Source organism: Oryctolagus cuniculus, chromosome 2 (assembly GCF_051225735.1).
Source record: "Oryctolagus cuniculus isolate XC-2025 breed Fujian yellow rabbit chromosome 2, ASM5122573v1, whole genome shotgun sequence".
Classification (NCBI taxonomy): domain Eukaryota; kingdom Metazoa; phylum Chordata; class Mammalia; order Lagomorpha; family Leporidae; genus Oryctolagus; species Oryctolagus cuniculus.
The window spans coordinates 144021329-144047495 of NC_142868.1; the positions used below are offsets into that span (position 1 = coordinate 144021329).

The 26167-nt window shown below is 39.2% G+C and overlaps 1 protein-coding gene across 7 annotated transcripts in view; it reads left to right on the forward strand.

Moving 5' to 3' along the window:
* VPS54 (VPS54 subunit of GARP complex) overlaps positions 1-26167 on the forward strand; it is a 127284-nt gene that overhangs the window by 18928 nt on the left and 82189 nt on the right. For 4 of the 7 annotated variants that reach the window (XR_007916240.3, XM_008254347.4, XM_051838114.2 and 1 more), the window contains exons 2-6: positions 7285-7440; positions 8628-8869; positions 15966-16044; positions 19371-19405; positions 22898-23029. Coding sequence is in view for 6 of the 7 variants with exons in the window: in XM_008254347.4 (XP_008252569.1) it covers positions 7305-7440; positions 8628-8869; positions 15966-16044; positions 19371-19405; positions 22898-23029 (624 nt within the window). In the remaining variant the exon portion in view is untranslated. Of the gene's footprint in view, positions 1-3136; positions 5588-7284; positions 7441-8627; positions 8870-15965; positions 16045-19370; positions 19406-22897; positions 23030-26167 lie in introns of those variants that run through there. The other 3 variants (XM_051838093.2, XM_070069047.2, XM_051838099.2) reach the window with 3 other exon arrangements.

Consider the following 26167-nt stretch of genomic DNA (forward strand, 5'->3'; position numbering starts at 1 on the left):
GGAAGAGGAGCAACTGGACAGAATCCGGCGCCCTGACCGGGACTAGAACCCCGGGATGCCGGCGCCACAAACAGAGGATTAGCCAAGTGAGCCATGGCGCCGGCCTAGATTCGTTTCTTTATTTTAAAGAATTACAGAGAGAGACAGAGAGAGAGAGAGAGAGAGAGAGAGATCTTAGATCTGTTGGTTTGCTCCCCAAATGGCTGCAGCAGCAGGGGTTGGGCCAGGCCGAAGCCAGGAGTCAGGAGCTTCTTCCCTATCTCCCACGTTGGTACAGGGGCCCACGTGTTTGGGCCATCTTCCTCTGCTTTCCCAGGCACACTAGCAGGGAGATGGATCTGAAGTGGAACAGCTGGGACTTGAACCGGCATCTGTATGGGATGCTGATGTCACAGGTGGCGGCCTTACCTGCTATGCCATGCCAGCCCCAGTTCTTCTAGTAGAGTTTACATGTATAACAATTCTTTTCATAGAATTTACATGTATTACAGTTCCTTGTAATAAAGTTTATGTGAGTGTTAACTAAAATAGCTCTCACAAAATGTCTAATTAAAAACTTTAGATGAAAGATGATAGTACTGGAAGCACAAGTAAACCACAAAGTGCAGAGGATCTCCTTCTCTTAGATCAAGCTTTTCAATAGCAGAACATAAAGTACTTTAAAGAGGTGTCTGGGACCAGGTTGTGGCACAGTAGGTTATGATGCTGCCTGTGGTGCTGGCATGAGATCGCATCCCATATGAGGGTTTGAGTCCCAGCTACTCCATTTCCCATCCACCTTCCTGCTGATGTGCCTGGGAAAGTAGCAGATGTTGGCCCAAGTGCTTGGACCCCTGCTACCCAAGTGGGAGACCCATATGGAGTTCTAAGCTTCTGGCTTCAGTGTGGTCCTGCCCTGAGTGTTTTGACCCTTTGTGGAGTGAAGCAGCAGATGGAAGATCTCTTTATTGTGCTCTCTGTCACTCTACTATTCAAACAGAATAACTCCTTAAAAAAATTCAGAAATGAAACTTCCCAAACTTACATTTCCAGACAGTGGCCTTAGAAACCGTAATCAGTGATGTAGAGATGTATTTTTTCCATTTGGTTCCACGTGTGTACTTGTGAGGTATGTTTTTTTTTCACAACTGCTTTAAAATAAGTTGAATTTAAAACCAAATAATGCTGCCATGAACATGAGCATACAAATATCCCCTTGGGATCCTACTTTCAATTCTTTTGGATATATATTAAGAAGAAAGGTTGTTGGTTTCTAATTTTAATTTCAATTTTCTAAGGAATTGCTGTAACTTTTTCCATAGAGGCTGTACCATTTTACATTCCTACCAATAGTGCAGAGGATTCCAATTTCTCCATACCCTGTCCAAAACTTGTTTGTTGGTTTGTTTTTTTCATAGTAGCCATCCTGAGCAGTGTGAGATTTGTAATCCTGTTTTTAATGGCAATATACTACACTGTTTGTGCTAAATACCTTCTTAAGCAGTTCCTTCTTAATAGGAATTGGTTGTTTCAGCTGTTTAACTCTTTAAATGTAGTGCTGGGATTGTTTTTATTCATATTTTAAAATGTATGTGTTTTTAAAAAAATATTTATTTATTTGAAAGAGTTAGAGGAGAGGCAGAGAGAGAGATCTTCCATCCGCTGGTTCACTCCCCAATTGGCTGCAATAGCTGGAGCTGTAATCCAAAGCCAGGAGCCAGGAGCTTCCTCTGGGTCTTCCCATGTGGGTGCGGGGGCCCAAGGACTTGGCCCATCTTCTACTGCTTTCCCAGACCATAGCAGATAGCTGGATTGGTCGGAAGTGAAGCAGCCAGGACTCGAACTGGAGCCCATATGGGTTGCTGGCACTGCAGACGGCGGCTTTACCTGCTACACCACAGTGCCAGCTCCTCAAATGTGTTTTTATGAGGATATTTTTATTTTTATTTAAAAACATTTTTATTTATTTATTTATTTGAGAGGTAGAGTTATATACAAAGAGAGGAGAGACTGAATGGAAAGTCTTCTGTCTGCTGGTTCACTCCCCAGTTGGCTGTAATGGCTGGAGCTGGGTTGGTCTGAAGCCAGGAGCTAGGAGTTGCTTCTGGGTACAGGGGCCCAAGTGCTGGGGCTATTTTCCAGTGCTTTCTCAGGCTGTAAGCAGAGACTTGGATGGGAAGAGGAGCAGCTGGGACAGGAATTGATGCCCATATGGGATGCCAGCACCTCAGGTGGAGGCTTAGCCTGTTGCTCCAGAGCACTGGCCCCAGTGGGTACTTTAAAAAGCTTGTGGAAAATAGAATTAAAATATAACTTTATTTTGATGCAAAAATTTGAATTCATGCATAGTTTTTTCATAATATGTGTTTTCAGAAACTTTTTTAGACCCCTTGTATGCAATGGCTTGAAATTTTTTTTGCACCAAAATAAATTTATTATCATTTGAGAGCCAGAGAGAAAGAGAGCACTGCCCTCCTCTGGTTCACTCGCTAAATGTCCTCTCCTGCTGAGGCTAGGCATTTGCTGAAACCAGGAGCCAGGAACCCAATTCAACTGTCCCAATTACTTGAGCTATCATGTGCTGCCTCCCAGCACATGATGTATTAACAGGACGCTGGGGTCAGAAATCTGATTCTCCAATATGGTATGTGGGTGTGTTTGTTTTCTTAGAATATATTAGGGACTTCAAAAAGTTCATGGAAAATGCACGTTTTTCTTCAAACTTTTTGAAGCCCCTCTATAATCTGGAAATTAGGCTTCTAATGACTATTGATGAGAGAAGAAGAGTTACATATGTAAAAGGATGATATAAATATTCCAAGGTAGGACACAGCTTAACAGGGAAGCCTGGATTGCATGATCAATTAGAGGAACAATTAGACTAGAATGTATGCCATTGAAATTATTTAAGGGTAATAGGAAATAAAGGTAAAAAATAAAATAGTTATTAGATTGTGAGAAGTATTGAGTTTGAGCTTATGAAGCTTGAGATGAATATGACAGGATGAAAACTTTCTAGAAGATTGATCTGGAAGCAGTTTGCAGAATGGTTTAGACTGGAAGCAGAGAGATCAGTTAGGAGACCATAGTATGGTAGAAGCATGTTTGAAGGCAGACAGGTTTAGATTTTATAAAGATATAAAGAAAGGTATCAGCTTTTTTTTTTTTTTTTTTTTTTTTTAAGATTTATTTATTTGAAAGGTAGAGTTAAAGAGAGGCAGAGGAAGAGAGAGAGATCTTCAATCTGCTGGTTCACTTCCCAAATGGTTGCAATGGCTGGAGCTGGGCCGATCTGAAGCCAGAGCCAGGAGTTTCTTCCAGGTCTCCCACTCAAATTCAGGGGCCCAAGCACTTGGGCCATCTTCTACTGCTTTCCCAGGCCATAGCAGAGATCTGGATCAGAAGTGGAGCAGCCAGGACTCGAACCAGCACCCATATGGGATGAGAAATGATTAATATATCTGTGTTTAACCACTCTGGTAAGATGTTTTCTGTAGATTAGAGTAGTAGTCTGGAAAGATTAAAAAATTAAGAAAAAAGGGACCTCAACAATTACCTTCCTGTAATAGGTGATCTCAAGGGGAATTCTGAATTGACTGTGAATGTTTTCATAATATCAGTGTTCTCTGTAAACCGTTGCTATTACTGTGTAGGAGTAGGGAAAAGTTTTTACACGGTATCTGGTTGATATCTGTGATAAGTGTTGTTCCTTCTCAGCTGTCTTTTCATTCATACTTCAAGGAATTCCAGTTTACATATAATTCTCCTACAACATCAAAATCTGGTTGAAATCTGATAGGCTCCTCCTCCATATTTGAAGTTGTACAATAATGCCATCTTGAGGTGGATTAAGAGTTAGAAATTGAATCTTTTTCCTTTTCTTATGTACTCATTTAATGTTTGAAAGGTTTGTAAAGTTCTTTCCCCCAGATTTTTATTATGACAAATTTAAAAGTTGGAACACTAATATACATTTCATTTAGATACTGTTTTTAAACATTTTTCATATTTGCTTTATCTGTATTTTTTGCTGAATAATTTGAAACTAAGTTGCAAATGATATACTTTATTCCCAAGTACTTCATTATTATTGTGCTAAGCGTAAGAACATTTCCCATAATCTCAATATCATTAATATACCTAAAATAATAATTCTAAAATATAATCTTAGCTCCTAATCCATATTCAAAATTTCCCATTTGTTCCAAAACTGTTAAAGACAGTTTTTTCTTTTTGAACCAGGATTCAGTGAAGGCTCAGATTTTTTTTTTTTCAAAGATTTTCTAATTTATTTATTTGACAGAGTTACAGACAGTGACAGGGAGAAACAGAGAGAGAGGTCTTCCATCTACTGGTTCACTCCCCAAATGGCTGCAACAGCCAGAGCTGGGCTGATCTGAAGCCAGGAGCCAGAAGCCTCCTCTGGGTCTCCCTCGCGGGTGCAGGGACCCAAGGATTTGGGCCATCTTCTGCTTTCCCAGACTATAGCAGAGAGCTGGACCAGAAGAGGAACAGCCAGGACTAGAGCCAGTGCCCATGTGGGATGCTGGCGCCGCAGGTGGAAGAGTAATCTGTGGTACAGCACCAGCCCCCACATAATGTTTTTAGTTGTTGCCTCTTCATTGATTTTTTTTTTTTTTTTTTTTTTTTTTTTTACAGGCAGAGTTAGACAGTGAGAGAGAGACAGAGAAAGGTCTTCCTTTTTCCATTGGTTCACCCCCCAAGAGGCCGCTATGGGCAGCGCGCTGCGGCCAACGCACTGCACCGATCCGAAGCCAAGAGCCAGGTGCTTCCTTGTCTCCCATGCAGGTGCAGGGCCTAAGGACCTGGGCCATCCTCCACTGCACTCCCGGGCCACAGCAGAGAGCTGGACTGGAAGAGGAGCAACCGGGACAGAATCCGGTGCCCCAACTGGGACTAGAACCTGGGGTGCTGTTGCTGCAGGCAGAGGATTAGCCTAGTGAGCTGCAGCGCCGGCCCGCCTCTTCATTGATTTTAATCTAGAATAATTCTCCACCTTTATAAAAAGACCAAGTGTCCATTTTCTACAGTTTATTTGTAGAATGTCTCACATTCTTTTTTTTTTAATCTTTTATTTAATGAATATAAATTTCCAAAGTACGACTTATGGATTACAATGGCTTCCCCCCCATACCGTCCCTCCCACCCACAACCCTCCCCTTTCCCACTTCCTCTCCCCTTCCATTCACATCAAGATTCATTTTCGATTATCTTAATATACAGAAGATCAGCTTAGTATACATTAAGTAAAAATTTCAACAGTTTGCTCCCACACAGAAACATAAAGTGAAAAATAATAGATGATTTTTTTTTAAATGATGATGAAATCAGATCAGACCTATTGTCGTGTTTAATCCCAGTGAGAGTCAAGTTGGGAATTGATAATTTCTTTCTTTCTTTCTTTCTTTCTTTCTTTCTTTTTTTTTTTTTTTTTTTTTTACAGAAGATCAGTTTAGTATACATTAAGTAAAGATTTCAACCGTTTGCACCCCCATAGAAACACAAAGTGAAATATACTGTTTGAGTACTCATTATAGCATTAAGCCTCAATGTACAGCGCATTAAGGACAGAGATCCTACATGAGGAGTAAGTGCACCGTGTAATGTCTCACATTCTTAATTTGTGTGATTATTTCCTCGTGTTGTAGATACGCCTTACTATCTAGTTCTCCCCTGTTTCTTGTATACTGGAAGATAGATCCTAGAGTGTGGGATCTTAATCTTGACTCTTGGGACCAAACTCCACAGGCTTTGTATTTTTTCAGTTGCATATTTCTTATTGTCCTTGTGAATGGTGTGTTTGGTTGTGTTTCCTTTGCACTGAAAATACAGAGAGATGTGAAAGAAAGTCTGAGAAATGTTAATTTTCAGCTTTCCAGGAAACTAGGGGGAAGGTAGAGTGGATGAACTATTTCTTACAGGCCTTAGTCTTGTGTCTCTGTTCCTTATTTGCTATTCATATTTTTTGATTAATTGGATTTCCTAACTTGCCTTTTTAAAAAAAAAAACGTGTTAAACCACATAATCCTCTTTTCCTTCTAATTTTTAAAATTTATTTGAGAGGAGGAAAGAAGGAAGGTGAGGGGAGAGCAGGTGAGTGAATGAGCACAAATAAGTGCTTTCATTCATTGGCACACTCCTCAGAAGCTCGCAGTGCTGGAGGCTGATCAGGCCAGGGAGAAGACTGGAACTAGAACCCAATCCAGGTCTCCCATATGGATGGCAGGAAATGTAGTACCTGAGTCATTACCATTGCCTCTCAAGATCTGCATTTGCAGGAAACTGGGATCAGGAATTGGAGCTGAGTGTTTAACTGGGAACTCTAAAGTAGGTATCTGAAGTGGTGTTTTTACCCCCAGGTCAAATGCTCACCCCTAAACCACATAATCTTTATGGATTTTGCTATACGTATCTCTAGTATGAGAAAGATTAAGTGTTGCCTAAATATGAGATAGGATCTCTTTTCAACTCTATTATAGAGATGAGGAAAGGCACACAAAGGCTAAATAAATTTCCTCATGGTTTTACTGCTAATTAATGAAGATGGGATATGAATGAATACAGGCAGGCAGACTTTAAAAATCTACCCGCCGAGGCCAGCATTGTGGTGCAGCCAATTAAACTGCCAGTTTGACTTTGGTATCCCATATCAGCTGGTTCTACTCCCAGCTGTTCTGCTTCCAATTCAGCTTTCCAGTAATGAGCCTGGGAGGACAGTGGATGATGGCCCAACTACTTGGGCCCCTGCCACCTATGTGGGAGACCTGGATGGAATTCCTGGCTCTTGGTTTTGTCCTGGCTGGGACAAACCTGAGTATTGCAGGCATTTGAGGAGTGAACCATCAGGTGGGAAATCTCTCTTCCTGTCTCTCTGTCACTCTGCCTTTTAAATGAATGAATGAATGAATGAATGAACCAACCTACCAACCTTAAACAAAACCCCATCCGCTTGTGCATTTGCTGTAATGCATAATTAATGTATATTTGTGAATGGAATGTGTTCATTTTTCGTATACTGGGTACATATTGATATCTGTTGTCCTTTGGATTAAAGACTAAGTAAAGATGCTTCACTTTGGGGAGAATTCTTTTTCATATAAAATGACAACCTTTTTAGCAGACTAAATATTATGAACTATTAATAGCAGATATTCAAATTGCATACTTCAAGGGATTTTGAAAAAAGTCTGTTTTTGAAAGAATGTGACATGCATAAAACTTACAGATAGACTTTGGTTTGAATTAAGTGTCTTAAATTATTATTTGTTTCGTACTGTTTTTCAGTTGAGTGGTGATTTTATGCAATGGCTTCAAGCCACAGTTCTTCACCAGTGCCTCAAGGAAGCAGCAGTGATATTTTCTTTAAGAAAGAGGTAGATCCATCAAAACATATTCGACCTGTGCAGTCACTCCCCGATGTGTGTCCCAAGGAACCCACAGGTAATGCTTTTTTTTAAAAAAAAATTTTAACTATGATTTCTGTTATCTTTAAATGAGTAGTCAGGTTCAAAGACTTAAAAGAGTGAATTTTACATTGTTAAAGTTATAAATAATTTGGAAATAAGTTATTTGGGAAACTGGAATAAAATTCTTTTCATGTATATTTATTCTATAAACTGAAAAAGTAAAGTAAAAAATTTACTTTATAAACTGAAAAAGATACAGATTGAAAGCTTCTTAATTAAAATGTTGTAATTCAGTTCTCATTATTTGCTGACTCTATACTTAAAAATTCCCTTCTTTTCTAAAATTTTCTTATAACCCCAAAATCAATACTCATGGCACATTTGAGGTCATTTGCAGACACATATGGAACAGTGAAAAATTCCAGTTGTCTGACACACATGTTCCCAGCTGAGGTTTAACAAGGCAATGCACAGCTTTGTCTTGACCTGTCATACTGTAAATTAGTGATGTTTTTATTTTATTCCTGTTTTGCATTTTTGTTGGTGATTTTGCTATTTATAATGCTTCCAAATGTAGTGCTAAAATTATATGGTTAGTGTTCTAAACACAAGAAAGCAGTAATGTGACTTAAAAAAATACTGAAGCTTTGTTCAGGCATGTTATGGTGCTTTTAGCCATGACTTCGATGTTAATGAGTAAATTACATGTAATGAGTAAGGTGTCTTCAAACAGAAACACACACAAAATAAGGTTATGTCATGATTGGTTAATGAAAGTGTTGTGAGCAGAGGCTCACAAGAACTTAACCTTTACTTTGCTCTAGGAGCAATGGTTCACTATTCACTAATTGTTGTAACTTTATAAAACCAGAGTATTAGAGGATAGAAAATATATAATAGATCATAGGAGGTAGCAGAGTTTTGATGTTGAAAAAAATGTTAAGAGGAATTGTGCATTTAAGGAAAAGAATTAATGAAAAGACTTTCTTTAACATTTATACAACTTGTAACTACAACCCCAAGATTTTACATATCCTTTATTTTTGCATGTTTTTCATATCCTGGGCAATTGATGCTTGAAGTGGAAGACTATTTAATCAGATTGATTTTTATTAACTTAGTTGGTGTGTGTAAAGTGGAATCTAAGCATTTTAATTTTTCTAGCATGTAGTTTTAAACATAGAATCAACTTTACAAAGTTCTCTCGTTTACTTTTTGCAGGTGATTCAAGTAGTTTATGTGTTGCCCCATCTCTAGTTGCAGATCAACATAGATGGACTATATATCATTCCAAAGTAAATCTCCCAGCAGCATTAAATGATCCTAGATTAGCAAAAAGAGAATCTGACTTCTTCACAAAAACATGGGGATTGGACTTTGTGGACACTGAAGTCATACCTTCATTCTACCTCCCACAGATCAGCAAGGAACATTTTACAATTTATCAACAGGAAATTTCTCAGGTAATATCTAATCTTGAAGTTACAGTCAGGTCAAAAGTAATAGGAAGATTTTTAGTTTGATTTATTACAGATTTTGGACCAAGAATCTTCGATGAACCTATAGTATTCTTTTTTGCTCATTCAGATTCTACTGTCTTGGTTTGTATTCAGTCCTTTGCTTAAATACATTTCTCTTACTATAGTGATTTTTCAGGATTACACATTGGTAACAGTGCTAAGATTCAACATGAAGCCTATACTATCTACCAAGGAGAAAATAGTTCTCTTAGGCTGTTAGAAAAGGATAATCTGTGAGGTTTAAAAAATTTGCAGATAAGAACTGTTTTTTGTTTGTTTGTTTTTTTGACAGGCAGAGTGGACAGTGAGAGAGAGAGACAGAGAGAAAGGTCTTCCTTTGCTGTTGGTTCACCCTCCAATGGCTGCCGTGGCTGGCGCGCTGCGACCGGCGCATCGCAACTGGCGCACTGCGCTGATCCGATGGCAGGAGCCAGGTACTTATCCTGGTCTCCCATGGGGTGCAGGGCCCAAGTACTTGGGCCATCCTCCACTGCACTCCCTGGCCACAGCAGAGAGCTGGCCTGGAGGAGGGCAACCGGGACAGAATCCGGTGCCCCGACCGGGACTAGACCCTGGTGTGCTGGCGCTGCAAGACGGAGGATTAGCTTAGTGAGCCGCGGCGCTGGCAAGAACTGTTTTTATGTCTGTCATTCACTATCTAGCTTTAACAGATAGCCTTAATATCTCCAGACATAATTGTAATATGTATAATATGTTGCTTTAAATTCAGACCGAGAGCAAGAACTGAGTGTAGCACTGAGTTGTAATGGCCCATGACTCATTTTCAGATTGTTAGTAAGTGGCTGTTATCAATATAATACTAGCCACTATTTTAATCTTCTTTAAACATTGTTAAAGTAGTATGGGGATATTTATATTGTTATAACTATTCTGTTTTGCTTTTTTAATTAATGAGTCTAATTTGAATTTAACAGATTTTATTTTACTTGATTCCTTTGTATTTTTATGATTTGGATATGGGCTGAATATGGCTATATTATTGATATTAATGCTATATAGTATCTGTCAAGTATTTTTATACAGCTATAAAAGAATACGTTGAATACAGAAAGGATCAAAACAGATATGAATTCCCTCCCTGACAAAGCTTATATTTCTAGCAGGAAATATAAGTCCTAAAACAACCACTAAAATAACAAAATATTATAGCTAATAAGCCAAAAGAAGAAATAAAATAGAATTAATAAATTAGGGGTATGCATTTGGCCTAGTGGTCAAACTACCACTTGGGATACCTGTGTCTTATTATTGGCGTTCTGGGTTCATGTCCTAGCTACACTCCCAATTCCAGCTTCCTGCTATAAGGCACCCTGGGAGACAGTACGTGATAGCTTAGGTGTTTGGGTCCCTGTTGACCATATGAAGACTTGGATTGTATTCCAGCTCCTGGGTTTGGCCGGCACAACCTCCACTGTTAGGAGCATTTGGGATGTGAGCCAGTGGATGGGAACTCTATCTCTGTTTCTGCCTCTGTATGTCTCTCAAAAAAAAAAAAAAAAAAAATTCTCCATCTGAAAACACACACACAAAAAGGAGCAAAAAGTAGATGAGAGGAAAAGAAAATGGTCAGCAGAATGATAGTATTAAGCCCTTTATCAGTAATTAAATTAGATGTAAATGTTTAATTGAATGTAAATGCCAATTAAAAGGCAGAGATCGTGAGCTCTAATGAGAAAACAAAACCCAACTATATGCTGTGTATAATAAACACACTTAAGGGGCCAGCATTGTGGCACAGTAGGTTAAGCCACAACCTGTAATTTATGAGAGTATTTCCTTAAATATTATGTACCCTAGGCTCCTTGTTTATTTTGGCTTACTGCCATCCTTGATGGAGTAACTGGAGCTCTCATACTACTATGGAAATTGAAAATGCTACAGTTTGTTTAAAGCAGTTTGGCAGTTCTTAAAAAGCTAAATATACCTCTGCTCTGTCCTATGAGGAGCTTAGAAATTATTAGTCCTATTCTCACAACAACAAAAAATCTGAACAAGTATAAACTCAACAAGAAACACTTGTGAAGGTTACAGCCTAGAAACTTGTACTCATTAAGACTGATATTTAACCTTTTTTAAAAAAAATATATTTGAAAGGCAGAGTTACAGAGAGAGAGGGAGAGATGGAAAGAAAATGAGATCTTTGCTGGTTCACTCCCCAGATGCCCACAACAACCAGGGCTGGGCCAGGCTAAAGTCAGGAACCTGGAACTCCATCCTGGTCTCCCAAGAGGGTGGCAAGGGCCCAAGAACTTGGGCCATCTTCTGCTTTCCCAGGTGCATTAACAGGGAGCTGGATAGGGAGTAGCCAGGACTTACATCGATGTCTGTATGGGATACTGGAATCACAGGCAGCGACTTAATGTGCTGTGCCACAGTGCTGGCCCCTGAAGCCTAACTTTAAGATCATAGAATGCTTCCCTTTCTCTTACATTACCTCATCAGTTGGAAGCCCAAATAATAATTGGAATACAGTTGCATATTTTGGATCTTATTTATGAAGTCTGTAGGGAAACCCAAAGGTAGCTGGAGAAATGAAAATAAGGATATCAGAGGAAATTTTAGCCTGTCACCTACAGCTACTGCATTCAATAAATACATCGTGATTCCTAACTTGTCAAACATAGAATGTCACACTGATGGCCTGTTTATTTTAGTACCTTTTATCTAGTACATCATATGATATTCAACAACAATAGCAGCAGAAAAACATTGCACACTAAAGACAAAAAATACAGGTTAAAGAGACAGAGCAAGCATCAAAACTAGACTGCAGTGTGACAGTGATGTTGAAATAATCAAACTGTGAACTTGAAAAAAATATGAGTAATATGCTGATGACTCTAGCAGAAAATATGTAAGCATAGATGGATAATACAAGCAGAGATGGAAATTCTTTTTTTTTTTTTTTTTTTTGACAGGCAGAGTTAATGTGAGAGAGACAGACAGAAAGGTCTTCATTGGTTCATTGGTTCACCCCCCAAATGGCTGCTACGGCCGGCACGCTGTGCTAATCTGAAGCCAGGAGCCTCGTGCTTCCTCCTGGTCTCCCATGCAGGTGCAGGGCCCAAGCAGAGAGCTGACTGGAAGAGGGGCAACTGGGAGAGAATCTGGTGCCTCAACCGGGACTAGAACCCAGGGTGCCGGCGCCGCAGGTGGAGCACTAGCCAAGTGAGCCGTGGCGCTGGCCAAGATCGAAATTCTTAAAAATCAAAAAGAAATGTTAGAAATCAAAGACACTGTAACAGAAATGAAGAATGCCTATGTTGGGTTCATCAGTAGACTTGAAGTGGCAAAGAACCTTTGAGCTTAAAGAAATGTTAGAAATTTATAAAATTTATGGTATACAGTGAAAACACTGCTTAGAGGGAAATTTATAGCATTGAATGCATATATTAGAAAAGAAGAAAGGTGTCAACTGAAGAATCTAAGCTTTTACCTTAGGAAATAAGAAAAATAAGATTGAAATAAATTCAAAGTAGAAGAAAAGCAATAAAAAGTTAGGACTTCAGCAAAATGGACAATAGTAAGTCATTAGAGAAAATTAACAAAACCAAAAGTTTTATCAATAAAATAGATAATTGTGTAGCAAGATTAACTATGATAAAAAGAAATAAACTGCTACTATTAGAAATAAAAGAAAGGCTATTGCTACTGATTCCATGAACACTAGTAGTATAATAAAAGAATATTGTGAATTATTCTGTGCCTGTGAATTTGATAACCTAACTGAAAGAACCGATTCTTTGAAAGATAAACTCTACCAAAATTTACTCAGTACTAGGTATTCTGAATAGACCTTTATTAAATACATTGAATGATAACTTCTCAAAATGGAAAGTACTAAGCCCAGATGGGTTCACTGAGGAATTACAGCAGCCATATAAATACAAAGTAGAAATTATAGCAATTTTTACTGTCTATTCCAGGAAAGAGAAACATGGGGAATACTTACTAATTCTTTGACATCAGCATTAATCTAATACTAAAATTAGACAAAAGTATTACAAGAAAATTATAGGCCACCGTCTTTAATGAACATGGATGTAAAATTCTTAACAAAATATTAGAAAATTGAACCCAACAAAGTATAAAAAGAATTATATACCATGACCAAGTGAGATTTATTCCAGAAGGGAAGGGCTGGTTCAGTATCCAAAAAGCAAGTTATGTATAATTAACCACATTAACAGGCTAAAAGCTGAAGAATCATGTGGTCATATAAATAAAGAAAACATTTGACAAGATCCAGTACCCCTTCATGATTAAGAAAACAAAAGCAAAACAACCTCTCAGCAAACTTCTTCAACTTGATAAGGAACATCTACAAAAACCCTGCAGCTAATGATGGGAAACTAGATGCTTCCCAGTAACATTGAGGAACTGGTAAAGATATCCCCTCTTACTATTCCTTTTCAACATTGTACTGTAATCTCTAATGCAAGAAGTGAAGAAAAGAAAAAGTATTCAGATTAGAAATGGAAGAAATAAAACTTCGCTCACAGCTGATATATTGTTTATGTAGAAAATTCCAAAGAATCAAAAATGAAACTTCTGAAAATAATAAACAAGGATGGCAAGGTTGCAGAATACATGGTTAGTAAACAAAAGTTAATTGCTTTCTTCTATAGAATCAATGATTACAGTGAATATCCTAGCAGTTTTTAAAAATATTTACTTAAAAGATTTTTTTATTAGAAAGAGTTACAGTGAGAGAAGGAGAGACAGGCAGACCTTTCATCCACTGGCTCACGCCCCAGGTGCCCACAACAGCCAGGGCTGAGCCAGACTCAAACCAGGAACCAGGAACTCCATCTCTGTCTCCTGTGTACATGGTTAGGACCCAAGCACTTGGGCCATCATCCACTGCCTTCCCAGGAGCAACAACAAGAAGCTAGATCAGAAGCGGATCAGAGGCCAGCACCGTGGCTCACTAGGCTAATCCTCCACCTGTGGCGCTGGCACCCCGGGTTCTAGTCCTGGTCGGGGCACCGGATTCTGTCCTGGTTGCTCCTCTTCCAGTCCAGCTCTCTGCTGTGGCCCAGGAAGGCAGTGGAGGATGGCCCAAGTGCTTGGGCCCTGCACCCACATGGGAGACCAGGAGGAAGCACCTGGCTCCTGGCTTCGGATTGGCACAGCGCCGGCCGTAGTGGCCACTTGGGGGGTGAACCAATGGAAAAAGGAAGACCTTTTTCTCTGTCTCTCTCTCTCTCTCTCTCTCTCTCTCTCTCTCACTGTCTAACTCCGCCAGTCAAAAAAAAAAAAAAAAACAAAACCAAAAACCAAAAACAAAAAACGGATCAGTCAGGACTGGAACTGGCATTCTAACACATGATGTGAGCATCCCTAGTGGTGGCACAACGTGCTATACCACAATCCCTAGCAGTTTGTTTTATGATGTTGAGAAATTTATTCTAAAGTTTAGAAACTGGAAGGAGAAAAGACCCAGAATAGCTAACAGTATTAAAGGATAGGTACGAAGTCAGAGGACTGATAGTACTTGACTTTCTTACTATATAGCTACAGTAATCAAGATGGTGTGATACCAGTGATGGAGTAAACATACATCAGTGGAATGGAACACAGAACCAAAAAAATAGACCCACACAAATATAGTCAACCAATTTCTAACCAAGAGACCAAAGCAGTTCAACAGGGAAAGGATAAACTTTTGAATATGTGAAATGACTAGACATACACATGGAAAAAAAATCCATAAAAATATAGACACATATTCCTTTCACAGAAATCAGTTCAAAATTGACCATAGATATAAAAGTAAAACTTTAAAATTTTTTGAAAATATCACAGTAGAAAATGTAGGTGACCTGGATTTGGTGATGACATTTTTAGACATGAAACCTAAAGCACAGTCTATGAAAAAACTGAAAAGTTGAGCTTCATTAAAATTAAGCTGTTTTACTCTGTGAAAGACACTATTAAGAGAATGAAAAGACAAGCTACAGGCTGACTGGGAGAAAAATATTTGCAAACCACAGCTGGTATAGTGTTAGTAACCAAAATACTCAAAAGACTGTTACACCTAAACAGTAAGTAAACAAACAGCCCAATTAAAAAATAGGCAAAGGACTCCAAAGTTCTGTAGTAATTGACAGAATTGCTGCTGGAATTCTGCACACTACTATTCAAGTGTCTTCTTGTAACTGTACTTCATTCTCTTATGTGTCCTTTCAGTAATATCTCTGCAAAGGCCGGCACCGAAGCTCACTAGGCTAATCCTCCACCTGCGGCGCCGGCACACCGGGTTCTAGTCCCGGTCGGGGCACCGGTTCTGTCCTGGTTGCTCCTCTTCCAGTCCAGCTCTCTGCTCTGGCCCAGGAAGGCAGTAGAGGATGGCCCAAGTGCTTGGGCCCTGCACCCACATGGGAGACCAGGAGAAGTACCTGGCTCCTGGCTTCGGATCGGTGCAGCGTGCTGGCTGCAACGTGCTGGCTATAGCGGCCACTTGAGGGGTGAACCAACGGAAAAGGAAGACCTTTCTCTCTGTCTCTCTGTCTCTCTCTCACTGTCTAACTCTGCCTGTCAAAAAAAATTAAGTAAATAAAAAAAAAAAATCTCTGCAAAGATAACTATGTCATCTAATCCTAAATCAGAGCAGGATTTTTTTTAACTTAGATAATGTCAATAACTAATTTCTATCTTTCTATGTTGCATATGTATGTTTTCAGATTTTCTTCCTTAAATTATTCTCATTGATTTCTGTTACATTAGTAAGGATTATCCGTTTGTTTTGTGATTCATTCCACATATGGTGATTGTATAATAATTATATAAGATGGGATGTGTATAAGTACATAAGTGTTTATAGATCTCACAGTGGAATATGGTTTAATAAGCACATTTGTTATTTGTATTTAAGTTCAAGAGGCTAGTGATTTGATGGTAAAATTGTAGCTCCAGTTTGGAATGTTCTCATATTCTGTTGTGAAACATTTTGATGCTTTGAATATTCAGATTTCTACATAGCACTGATCACATTATTTATTTATCTTTTTATTAGAGAGAGAAGATTCATGAGAGATGCAAGACTATTTGTCCTCCGAAAGATACCTTTGACAGGACTCTTTTACATACTCATGGTATGAATATTTGCTGTGTATCAAAATAAAGCATGACCTAAATATTGATGACCAGAATCTTAATTTTGAAACTATGTTGGCTGTCATATTTATAATATTCTTTATCCAATAAAATTTTTAAATTCACAATCATAATTATTTTTGGAAGCTTTTAAGAGAACCAGGGATCTCACATTAGTGTAATCCTTCACTTCAGCAAATAATTTAAAATCATGGTGCTTGGTACTTTGCAGTTGCTTAAAAAAATAGATGAGGAAAGGGGCCGGCTTACTTGGTTAATCCTCTGCCTGTGGCACAGGCATCCCATATAGGTTTTAGTCCCGGTTGCTTCTCTTCCAGTCCAGCTCTCTGCTGTGGCCCGGGAGGGCAATGGAAGATGGCCCAAATGCGCATCCACGTGGGAGATCAGGAGGAGGCAACTGGCTCCTGGCTTCGGATCAGCATAGTTCCAGCCGTAGCAGCCATTTGGGGGGTGAACCAATAGAAGGAAGACCTTTCTCTCTGTCTCTCTCTCTCGCTGCCTAACTCTATCTGTCAAATAAATTAAATTAAAAAAATAGATGAGGAAGAAACACACTCAGTTACCAAGAAGCTGATGGTCGCCTAACATTGAAGAAAGGAAACAAACTGGTAGTTGCAACACTTTGTTTTCAACAGTAAGTTCAGTGTAGCATTTCTTACTTGGCTTTAGGTTTCCTAGGTTTGTTTACCTATCTTTTAAACTGGTTAACACAAAACATGCTTTTGGGAAAAGGCATTCCAGGAAAATAGAATAATTTATAGAAAACCATGGAATCAAGAGAGAACATAGGGGGCATCACTAGAGTTTAATATATTGACTCTACTGTGAATAAAGCTATGAAGCTAGACCAATAGGCAGAGGTCAGATTATGAAGAGCTTTGTATCTCATACTCATACTCAGGAATCTAGCTTTTTCTTTTTTTCTTTCTTTTTTTTATTTTTTAAATTTATTTATTTGAGAGGAACCCGTGCTATGGCATAGTGGGTAAAGCCGCCTCCTGCAGCGCCGACATCCCCTATGGGTACCAGTTCTAATCCCAGCTGCTCTACTTCCGATCCAGCTCTCTGCTATGGCCTGGGAAAGCAGTGAAAGGTGACTCAAGTCCTTGGGCCCTGGCAGCCATGTGGGAGACCCAAAAGAAGCTCCTGGCTTTGGATTGGTACAGCTCCAGCTGTTGCGGCCAACTGGGGAGTGAACCAGCGGATGGAAGACCTCTTTGTCTCCCTCTGCCTCTCCTCTCTGTAACTCTGACTTTCAAGCAAATAAATAAATCTTTTAAAAAAATTATTCATTTGAGAGCCTGAGTTAGAGAGGAAGAGAGAGTGAAAGGTCTTCCATCTTCTGGTTCACTCTCCAAATGGCTGCATTGGTGGAACTGGGCTGATCTGAAGCTAGGAGCCAGTAACTTCTGGGTCTTCCACATGGGTGTAGGGGCTGAAGCACTTGGGCCATTTTCCACTGCTTTCCCAGGCCATTAGCAAGGAGCTGAATCAGAAGTGGAACAGCTGGGACTTGAATTGGTACCCATATAGGATGTTGGCACTGCAGGCGGAGGCTTAACCTACTACGCCACAGTGCCAGCCCTCATGGAATCTTGCTTTTTTGAAGGCAGTATAAAACTACAAAATATTTTTTTTTGACAGGCAGATTTAGACAGAGACAGAGAGAAAGGTCTTCCTTCTATTGGTTCACCCCCTCAAATGGCTGCTATGGCCAGCGCTGCGCCAATCTAAAGCAAGGAGCCAGGTGCTTCCTCCTGGTCTCCCATGCGGGTGCAGGGTCCAAGCACTTGGGCCATCCTCCACTGCCTTCCCGGGCCACAGCAGAGAGCTGGACTGGAAGAGGAGCAACCGGGACAGAATCTGGCACTGCGACCGGGACTAGAACCCGGGGTTGCCGGCGCCGCAGGCGGAGGATTAGCCAAGTGAGCCATGGTGCCGGCCTACAAAATAGTTTTTTAACCAAGTGTGATTAAATTTATGATTATATACTTCACTTTGAAAATAGTTGTGGATAATGAATTTTGGGATTTGTAAGACCAGAGGCAAAGATACGCTTGGAGGCTACTGCAGTAATACAAGTGAGAAATGATGTGTTCCTAGTAACAGTTATAGTGAAAATAGAGAGGAAGTTATGCTTTTGTGAGATACCTTAGAGATCAAGGCACAGGTTTTGATGGCCATTCAGTTGTTGGTAATGGAGCAGGATGATTCAAGTTTAAGGGTTTCTTGCTTGTGTAGCTGTCTGTGAGAGAGGTGATAAGGGAATAGGGATTTTGGAAGAGGTGAGAGGCTAGTTTAGTTGCAGATTACAATGAAGCACATGCCTGAATTGTAAGCCAGAGCTCAGGAGAGATCTAGGCTAAAGATGTAGATATGATAGAGAGAGTATGCTGGATAATAGCATGACAGTTGAATCCAAGGGCATGAATGGGATCACCTAGGGAGATGTGAATAGTAAGAAGAAAAAGACTGATAGGATTCTATGAAGATGTCATATTTAATTGGCCAAGAGAAGATGAAGTAAACTCTGAAGGATACTGAAAAAGTGGTCAGAGAAATGGTGAAGTTAACCTAGAGAGAATTTCACCTTAGAAATGAAAATCTAGTGCTGGCCCCAAAGTTTTCTTTTTGTTCTTATTCTGTGGTATGTTTGTTTGTTTGTTTGTTTTGGAATGGGATGAATTGAGTGTATTTATATGCAGATATAAAAGAAATAGTAGAAGAGGTTTAAGAAATGGAGAAAGGGTAATTGATGAGGCAAGTTCCCAGGAAAAGCAGGAAGGGTTGGAGTACAAGTACTTTGCAAAGTTCCTCTTCTGAGATTGGATTGGCAGATTGAACGTAAAGTAGATTCATTTGCAGGTAAGTTTGTAGGTGATAATCACACAAACTAAGAAAGAAATTCATATCATAAAAAAGTATAAGAATTATGGATGGGATGATGAATATCTTAAATAATAAAAACAATTTCTATTTCAGAATTTAATTTTTTAAGATTATATAGCATGCTAAATTTAATCTTAGTGTTAAGCTTTCTGTGTCCATTTTAAAAAAATACTTGAAATTTACTTAGCTGTTTTATTGCTGCCATATAATTGATTAAAATTATTTGAAATGTGTCTTGTTCAGTGTCTTGCCTACTGCTGGACATATAGTAAGTACTTGATAAATACTTGCTGAAGGAAGAAAATTAAGAAGTTATTTGGTTATGACCCAATATAACATTGAATTTGTCAACATATGTTTTAGGGAGGTAAAATAAAAACAAATTTAAATATTATACTTTCCCCTTTTTTCATAGATAAATCCAGGACAGATCTGGAGCAAGTACCTAAGGTAACAAAGCTTAAAAGTGAAAATGCTGTTTGTTTATTTATTCATTCATTCATTCATTTGAAGGCTTATTTATTTATTAGAAAGGCAGAGTTATAGAGAGAGTGAGAGAGTGACAGAGAGAGAGATCCTCCATCTGCTGGTTCACTCACCCAAATGGCCACAATGGCCATGGCTTTGTCAGGCTGAAGCCATAAGCTTGAAACTCTACCCGGATCTCCCATGTAGGTGACAGGGGCCCAAATACTTGAACCATCTTTGCTGCTTTCCCAAGTGTTTTGGTAGAGAGCTGGAGCAGCTGAGACACAAATCAGTGCCCATATGGGATTCCTGTGTCACAGGTGGTGGCTTAACCTGCTATGCCAGAACGCTGATCTCTAGAATACTGCTTTTTATTCTTTGTTCTTTATTTTACCTTGAAAGCTTCTATCTGGCTATCTGGCTGGTTTTTTTTTTGGACCGACAGAGTTAGAGAGAGCAAGGTGGCCACTACGGCCAGCACGCTGCACCCATCCGAAGCCAGGAGCCAGGTGCTTCCTCCTGGTCTCTCATGTGGGTGCAGGGCCCAAGCACTTGGGCCATCCTCCACTGCCTTCCCGGGCCACAGCAGAGAGCTGGACTGGAAGAGGAGCAAGTGGGACAGAATTCAGCTCCGCGACTGGGACTAGAACCTAGTGTGCTGGCGCCGCAGGTGGAGGATTAGCCAAGTGAGCCGCAGCGCTGGCCTCTGGCTGTTTTTTGACACATGGGCCACTTTGCCTCTTTTGGGCTTTGTTGTATCATTTTTTCTTGTCTCTCTCTCAAAGTGAAAAAAAAAAAAAAACAATTATATATATGGTGTTCTCTTTTGCATGATTAGTCTTTTCCTCATCATTGAAACCTGCAAATATGGTTAATTCTCCCCACCCTAGAAAAGAATTTAATTGATCTTAGTACCCTGATAAATTATATATGAAAAATTGTGTAGAGCTGTATAGTAAGTGTGGATTTTTTTTTGGGGGGGGGTCATGTAGGGCAAGAATATCAATTGCCTACCTCAGAGGACTGTGACAGTTGTTCTTTGGGATAAGAAAGAGATAGATCCAAGGCACACATAAAAGGAGAAACAGATTGTTTTTAAAGTTCTTTGTTTCCAACAAAATAAAACTCAAACTCTATTCTTTAAGATTCTTCAATATTTGCTTTCATCATAGTATACTTCTAATTTTTTCCTACTAATTTTATACTAGTGATAGATTAATAAGCTATAAATATAACCTGTGGACATATAATCTCCAGGGAGAGATATGTATATTAAGTAATTAATTTCTGTGAAGTATGAGATAAATAATAACTAATATTCATGTTATACTTTTGTTCAGAGGTGGGGATGGCTAATTGCTGTGTTGTGTGAGAATACTTCAAGTACTTCATGAAAAATGGACTGAAAAATAGGTTTATTTTGACAAACTTTTTAAAAAATCCATGCATAGTTTTCTCATAGTATGTATTTCTGTGCACTTTCTGAAGATGCTTCAGACATATGAGCCACATTTGCCCATTTTAATTTTTTATAAATTTATTTGATTTATTTGAAAGGCAGAGTTATATAGAGAGAAAGGGAGAGAGACAGAAAAGTCTTCCATCTGGTCATTTACTCCCCAAATGGCTGCAATGATCGGGGCTGGGCTAGGCTGAAGCCAGGAGCCAGGAGCTTCATCCAGGTCTCCCTTGTATGTGCAGAGGCCCAAGCACTTGGGCCATCTTCTGCTGCTTTCCTAGGTACATTAGCAAGGAGGTGGATAGGAAGTGGTGGAGCAGCCAGAACTCAAATCAGTACCCATATGGGATGCTGGCATCGTAAGCAGCAACTTTATCCACTATGCCACAATTTGGCCCCCATATTTGCCCTTTTAAATGAGTTTATAGCACAAAAGTCATGTAAGTCAGAAGCACGTACAAAGGTACTTAAGGATAAAAGGTTTTTTTTTAGCCGGCGCCGCGGCTCACTAGGCTAATCCTCCACCTAGCGGCGCCGGTACACCAGGTTCTAGTCCCGGTCGGGGCGCCAGATTCTTTCCCGGTTGCCATTCTTCCAGGCCAGCTCTCTGCTGTGGCCCGGGAGTGCAGTGGAGGATGGCCCAAGTGCTTGGGCCCTGCACCCCATGGGAGACCAGGAGAAGCACCTGGCTCCTGCCTTCAGATCAGCGCGGTGCGCCGGCCGCAGCGGCCATTGGAGGGTGAACCAACGGCGAAAGGAAGACCTTTCTCTCTCTCTCTCTCTCTCTCTCTCTCACTGTCCACTCTGCCTGTCAAAACACCTTTTTTTTTTTTTTTTTTGACTGAGTATTGGTAGACTGTATTGTGTAAATAACGAGAGTGGTAAGGCACAAAGAGATAAATAGGGTTCAGAAAAAGGGCTTTTGGATGCTTTTGTAAAGAGTTTGGTTTGTGAGTCGTGGGAATCCATGTAGAGTTTTACAAGGAACTTAATATACTTAACATTTTAGAAGTATATCTCTGGTATTATTGTGGGGAATAGACTAAGGAAAGATATTAGTAAATACTGTTCACTCTAATCCAGACATAATGAGCTGCTAAATTGACGAATCACTGTAGGGTTTAGAGGAGAGAGAGAATTCAAGGTTATGTTCAAGGACGTACAACTAACTGGTAGATCTTACTGCCTGCTGGTTGTGCTATGTGAAGGAAAAGGAGTAGTCTTTTATAAAATTGTGTTTGTGTTGGTTTTAAAATGTAACTTTTTAAAAAAGACTTATTTATTTGCAAGGCAGAGTTATAGACAGAGTGAGAGAAAGAGAGAGAGAGGTCTTCCATCTGCTGGTTCACTCTCCAGATGGCCACAATGGCCGGAGCTGTGCCAGGCTAAAGCTAAGAGCCAGGAGCTTCCTCCAGGACTCTCATGTGGGTATAGGGGACCAAGCACTTAGGCCATCTTCCACTGCTTTTCCAGGCCATTAGCAGAAAGCTGGATCAGAAGAGCAGCCAGGACTTGAACCGGCATTCATATGGGATGCTGGTACCATAGGCGAAGGCTTAACCTACTACGCCACAGCACTGGCCTCTAAAATGTAATGTTAATGTTTAATCTAAAAAACTAATTTTGTAAGAATCTTGAGCAGGAAAAAATAGAAATAAAGTTGGAGAAACTAGTAATTGGCACTATCAGTGGGAAATAATACGGAAATTTTCGTATATCTGTCTTTGGTATGTACCTTGTGGGACTGCGTTAGTGGGTTTGATCATGTAGCAATGGAATGCTCAGTACAGACAAAAAACATTTTTTATGTTTCATAAGCATTAAGCTTGGTGAAACCCATTACACATTTTATTTATACAAGTTTTTTGTGTAAATAATGCAGCCCATTATCAGTTGGCTTTTTCCGTTCATAATCAAGAGGCAAATTAATTTTTGTTTAATGGTTTTACAATGTTAGAAGGGATAATGGATTTAAAGGTGTTTATCTAATTGAGGGAAATGTGCTTTTTTAATAGATTTTTATGAAGCCAGATTTTGCCTTGGATGACTCCTTAACTTTTAATTCAGTTTTACCGTGGTCTCATTTTAATACTGCTGGTGGAAAAGGAAGTCGTGATGCAGCTTCCTCAAAGTTGCTTCAAGAAAAGGTAATTTCTTTTTGACTTTCTCTGTGTAGAAAATTTTACTCAAGTAGTACTATTTGCATGGGTTCAGATTTACTTATTTTCATAAATGCTACTTCTTTTAAATTCATTTTTGTCTCAACTGATAAATGAGTAGCACTTATGTTAAATGGAATATAAATTGTGCTGGTAAAAGTGGAAGAACTTATGGTTTGAGTGTTTCTTATTTGACACAGCAATTGAAAGACTATATTGGTATTACAGTGAATACAGTTTCATATCAATTAATTTTATAAGAATTATTTAAAATACATAAAATAAACCTGTCCTGTTGTGCTATTTCCTCAATATCACATTCTGTTGTAAGGATGATTATTTTAAAGCAAGATTTAAAACCATACTACTGCTACTGTATTTTTAGTTTTATAGAATGCATGTTTATTAGCCAGCCATTCTTTAAATTTTAGTTTTCTAGATTTCAGACTATATCTTGAAAGTCATTTAGAAATTTTATTTATTTTTAAAATATTTATTTATTTACTTGAAAGGCAGAGTTACATAGAGTCAGGGAAAGACAGAGCGAGAGTGCGCACATGATCTTCTGCCCACTGGTTCATTCCCCACATGGTTGTAATGGTTGAGGCTGGGCCAGACTGAAGCCAGGAGGTTCATTTGGGTCTCCCACATGAGTGGCAGGGCACCAAGTACTTGGTCCTTCTGCTGCTGTTTTCCCAGGCACATTAGCAGAGAGCTAGATTGGAAGTGGAGCAGCCAGGATTCTAACTGGCACTTGTATGGGATTGCCAGCATTGTAGGCAGTGGCTTAACCTGCTGTGCCACAATTCCTAGAATTTAGAACTTTAAGCATACTTACATATTAAGTATTTAAACAAAGTTAAATAATAAGAATCTTCTAAAATTTGGATGATAGTCAAGCCTTTTAATCTCTGTTCTTGCTTGGCATGTAGTTCAGAACTTTTGTACAACTGACTGGGATTCTTAAGTGAGAAGAAAGCATTATTTATTAATCTACTGACATTGCTTGGCAGTCTGAAAACTTGCCTCAGGGAAGACTACTCAGTAAATTAAGTCCAATCCTCCTTAGCAACTGAAGAAAAGACTTAGTGAGCTTGGGGAGGTGAGGGGGAGAATTGTTAGGAAAGAGTCATGAGAATTCCTTTACTCACCATTGAAAATGACAATGAGCTCATTTTTTTCCTTTGGCAACATTTTCACCTATAAAAAGCTTTTCCTTCAGGACAAATTCATAAATTTGGTGAAAAATAATGTGTTTATGGACACAGTCTAACACCCATATTGTTTTTTCACATTCTAAATATAGGCTGGGTAGAATAATACCTTAAGAAAAGAAAAACAGGGACTGGTGCTGTGGCGGAGTGAGTGAAGCCGCTACCTGTGGTGCTGGTATCCGATAAGGATGCCAATTTGAGTCCTGTCTGCTCTACTTCCGATCCAGCTCTTTGCTATGGCCTGGGAAAGCTAGAAGATGGCCTATATCCTTGGGCCTCTCCACCTTTGTGGGAGACCTGTAAGAAGCTCCTGGCTCCGGGCTTCAGATTGGCCCAGTTCCTGCTGTTGTGGCTTTTGAGGAGCGAACTATAGATAGAAACTTCTCTCTCTCTGCCTCTGCATCTCTGTATTTCTGCCTTTAAAATAAATAAATAAATAAATAAATAAATAAATCTTTAAAAGAAAGAAAAAGAAAAGCAACAAAGGCCCTTTAAAAAAATCTTGGAAATCTGTACACTTTTAGGAATACTTTATTTTTTCCCCCCCAGAAACCTTTAATTTAAAAAGTGCAAACTTCATGTATTTCATACTTACAACTTCAGGAGCATGGTGATTCGCTCCACCTTACCCACCCTCCCACCCATTCTCCCACCCACTTTCCCACCCCTCTTTTTAGGAATGCTTTAAAAATTATTTCCTTTGTATCATTTTAATGGGAAATGACTGATGGAAAGATTATGCCTTTGAGGAGATCAATGAAATATTGATGAAATTCAGATGAAATGCTTTCTCCTGCTTAAATATTTAAAATGACTAAAGTAATGGAAAATTTTTTAGATTTGTGAGATGTGGACTCAGATTTGCTAATTTACATTCTGATTTTTTCTGCTGTATTCCTAGAATAGGAATAGGAAACAGGATTCTAGGAGAGCCCCTTTACATGCCCATTATGATGGACAGCAACTGTTTTGTCTTTTTAGCTTTATGAGGGAAAATACTATGATCAAAATTAAAGAAATTTGTATCCTATTATAGTGCTACCCAAAGTGCTGGTCTGTGGTGAGATAAGGAGTTTGCACTGAAATGCAAGTCATTATACTGCTTCCTACAATAAGAAAGTCTTTCTGGAAAAAAAAAAAAATTGCAGTATGCTTAAAGTTGATTTACTTCTGGCAAAGAGCTTTATTTTATCATGGTCCTGTTAAATAATTCACAAATTTATGGCAGCATATAAACCATATTCCAGATATCACTGTCCTAAAGAAGTTAGCCATTCTTCATCACTATTTTAGGGAGTTCATTTTAGTTTGCAGTCCACCCTAGTATATTCATGCCCATGTTGGATTTTAAGGGATTTATGAACAGCCATATTGAAGATGAAAAGGGCGTAAACCTCAGAGATTTAAACTATAGAAAAATTTCTTATTACTCTAATTAGAGAGAGTGAGATATAGTTTGAAGATTTATGTATTTACATGAAAAAACAAAGTTACAGACAGAGAGGGGTCTTCCATCCTCTGTTTCATTCCCCAAATGGCAGCAAAGGCCAGAGCTAGGCCAATTTGAAGCCAGTAGCCAGGAGCTTCCTGTGGGTCTCCTATGTGGGTGAGTGGCCCAAGGACTTGGGCCATCTTATACTGCTTCCGCAGGTCATCAGCAGGGAGTTGGATCCGAAGTGGAGCAGCTGGGACTTGAACCGGTGTCCATGTGGGGTTCCGGTACCGCAGGTGGATGCTCAAACTATGCCACAGTGCCGGCCCTACCTATTAGATATTATAACAGATTATTAAGTAAGCATTAATGAATATATCAGGTATATTGTATGGTTCTTATAAAACTGATTGATGGCCAAATAATCTATTCTAACCTTAAGAGTCCTACTTGTTGACAGTTCTTAGATTCTTTTTTTTA